The sequence below is a fragment of the Myotis lucifugus genome, unplaced genomic scaffold (genome assembly GCF_000147115.1).
Source record: "Myotis lucifugus unplaced genomic scaffold, Myoluc2.0 scaffold_5, whole genome shotgun sequence".
In the NCBI taxonomy this organism is placed as follows: Eukaryota; Metazoa; Chordata; class Mammalia; order Chiroptera; family Vespertilionidae; genus Myotis; species Myotis lucifugus.
The window spans coordinates 7,134,366-7,136,865 of NW_005871053.1; the positions used below are offsets into that span (position 1 = coordinate 7,134,366).

The 2,500-nt window shown below is 52.4% G+C and overlaps 1 protein-coding gene across 1 annotated transcript in view; it reads left to right on the forward strand.

Annotated features, from left to right (window-relative positions):
* EVX2 (even-skipped homeobox 2) overlaps nucleotides 1-675 on the forward strand; it is a 3,976-nt gene extending 3,301 nt beyond the window's left edge. Inside the window, 1 exon segment of the mRNA XM_006109819.3 lies at nucleotides 488-675. Within this exon segment, the coding sequence (XP_006109881.2) occupies nucleotides 488-630 (143 nt within the window). The 3' untranslated portion in view covers nucleotides 631-675.
* Nucleotides 676-2,500: the final 1,825 nt, after the last annotated feature.

The window sequence follows — 2,500 nt, forward strand, 5'->3', positions numbered from 1 at the left end:
ATAGAGGTTTTCGCCGCGCAAAAAGTCCCAAAAAGAATTTTAATTTTCTTAGAGCCACAAAAGTCGGTTATATAAAAAAAAAGCAAATAACTAGCATCGCTGGGGGCCAGTAAGAATAGGTGACATTTGCAGGGGACTATTGTGGTGAGAGGAGATTTGTTAGTAAGAGTAACTGAGTGGTAGGAGATTTGCGATTATGCAATTAAAAGCTAACCGAATTTTCGGGATGTGAATGACCCCTTGGGTGCGTGTATGGGCGTAGAGTGCTGAAGGCTGAGTCAAAAGCACTTACCCGGGATGTAAGCAAGTAAACCCATCCGGGTGTGAGACCCTGAGCATATTGCGGGAGCAGAAGCCCCCAGGGAGAAATCCCGGGTCTTTCCATGTCAACCTTTGGCGTGAACCTAAAATTGTTCTAAAAAAATAAAGTCCTATTAAACAAAAAATTTTTGAGCACTGGCCAGCGGGGCTCAGGTGTTCGGAGCATGATCCTCGGTGGGCTCAGACTTCGGGTGCAGCGCCGCGGCGCCGCGCTCCGAGAGCGGCTTCCTGCCCTACTCCGCGGCTGTGCTGAGCAAGACGGCCGTGAGCCCGCCGGACCAGAGGGACGAGGCGCCTCTCACCAGATAACTACGTCGCCGCCACCGGGGGCCGTGCCCAGGAGTCCCCTCCACGCCCCCCGCGCCCTCTGGGCGTCCACGTGCCCTCCGCGCGCTGCCCTCCGCTAAAGCTGCCGGCAGGGGGCGCCCCGGCGCGGGAGGCTGAAGGGAACCTGCAGGAATTGGGGGGAAAGAACGGGCGCGAAGCCCGGCGGGCGTCCCCCCACAAATTATTTCTATTTTTGTATTTGCTACCCAGCCGCCTCCCCTTCTCTAAGTATGTTTTCCGCTGCCCAGGGCCTGCTTCCCGCCTCTGTCCCGAGCTCTAGGTCTCCCCGAAGACAACCCCCTCGTCCTCAAACCACCCCTCCGGGGCCTGGGGCTCGCTGCAAGCCCCGAGGCCCGGGTTCTTCGGCCGAGCCACGTGGCGGGCAGCGACGGTGAACCACAACAAAGAGAGGGGGGAATGGTGTGCGCTTGTGCTCTGTGCGGGAGGGAAAGTCACCCTCCAGGCTCCTGCAGCTGCTCTTTCCCCCCTCATCCTTGCTTTTCTGTAAAAGAGGGTGAGGGTAGGTGGCGGCGTTTCTCGCAGCCTGAGCTTGTTAGGGCCCTGTCCGAGGAGAGCGGCAGGATGGGAGGTCTGAGGAGAGGCCAGGAGGGCGGACGGACAGCACGGACGGCGGTGGGTGTGTGTTGTGAGATGGTTTACTGCGCGCGGGGGCCGGGCCGGCGGGGCTGCGGCCGCCTCCCCAGGAAGGACAAAGCCGAGGTGGGAAGGGGTGGCGTCTCGCCTCCTCTCTCTCGGCCCACCGCCACTTTCTCTTTTTTTGGTTTGGGATGGAGGCGTCTTGAATATTTTATGCAAAAAGCAATGGCTAATGAGGTGTCCACAGCCAGGCCAGGAAAGAAAAGGGGCATGAAGGGGAGAGCGAGATGGACAGGTCTCTGGAGTATTGGAAGAAGCGTTTTCAGCTCAGTTTTTCAGCTACCGGGTTCCACTTCATCTGGGAAATACTTGAATCTCTCGATGTATGCTGTTCTCCCGCAGCATTTCCTTAGACACTTTTCTGAGTTCGAACTCTCTCTCCCTCATTCCTTTCGTTCTTCGCTTTCTCATTCCTCCGGTAAAATGGTTCTTGGCATATTTCTCACGCATGTCTATTGCGCCTTCGCCGCTGCACAGCCGCCGCTGGGTTGTGGAGACCCGCTCTGCCAACTCCGGCTACTGGAGGGGGTTTCCTTGAACTTGAAGAAAGGCACATCAAAACCCACCAGTGTTAACTGCCACGTCAATTTTGATGCTAATAATGTGCAGATTATGACGAAAATTGCCAATCATGCTCTCTGATGGACCTCCTTTGAATGTGGAATTGGAGAAAAGTTCCCCGCACGGAGACCTGCTGTCAAGTACTAACAACCCGCTAAGGGAAGTCATTAGGAGAGACGGATAAGAGACTCGGTACATAAAACATTGTTCTTGGTGCATAGAATGTATGTTATTTAATGTTATCTCTGTTACCTGAAGTGATTTCGCAGAAGAAAGACACGTTCTTATCATCTCAATTGCCAATTTTCATTTTGGTAACTTGGACGTCCTGGGTAGACTTCTCTGTTAAGTTGATATTCCACCAATGTGAACAGCCTCATTAAATCAAGCCCAGATATTTCCATAATGCTCCCCGCAGAGCTACTTCGCCCCTCACATAATGAGATTTTTCTGAAGAGTTAAAGCCCTAAAATAACTTGCTAGTGCATGTTTAGACCCAGTGAAGTGGGTATGTGTATTAAAATGTAGGTATGCTACCTACATATTTGTGTGTGTGTATATATGTATGTATGTATATATATATACATATATATCTGCTCTCTTAAACATATACATATGTAAGAGATATACACAC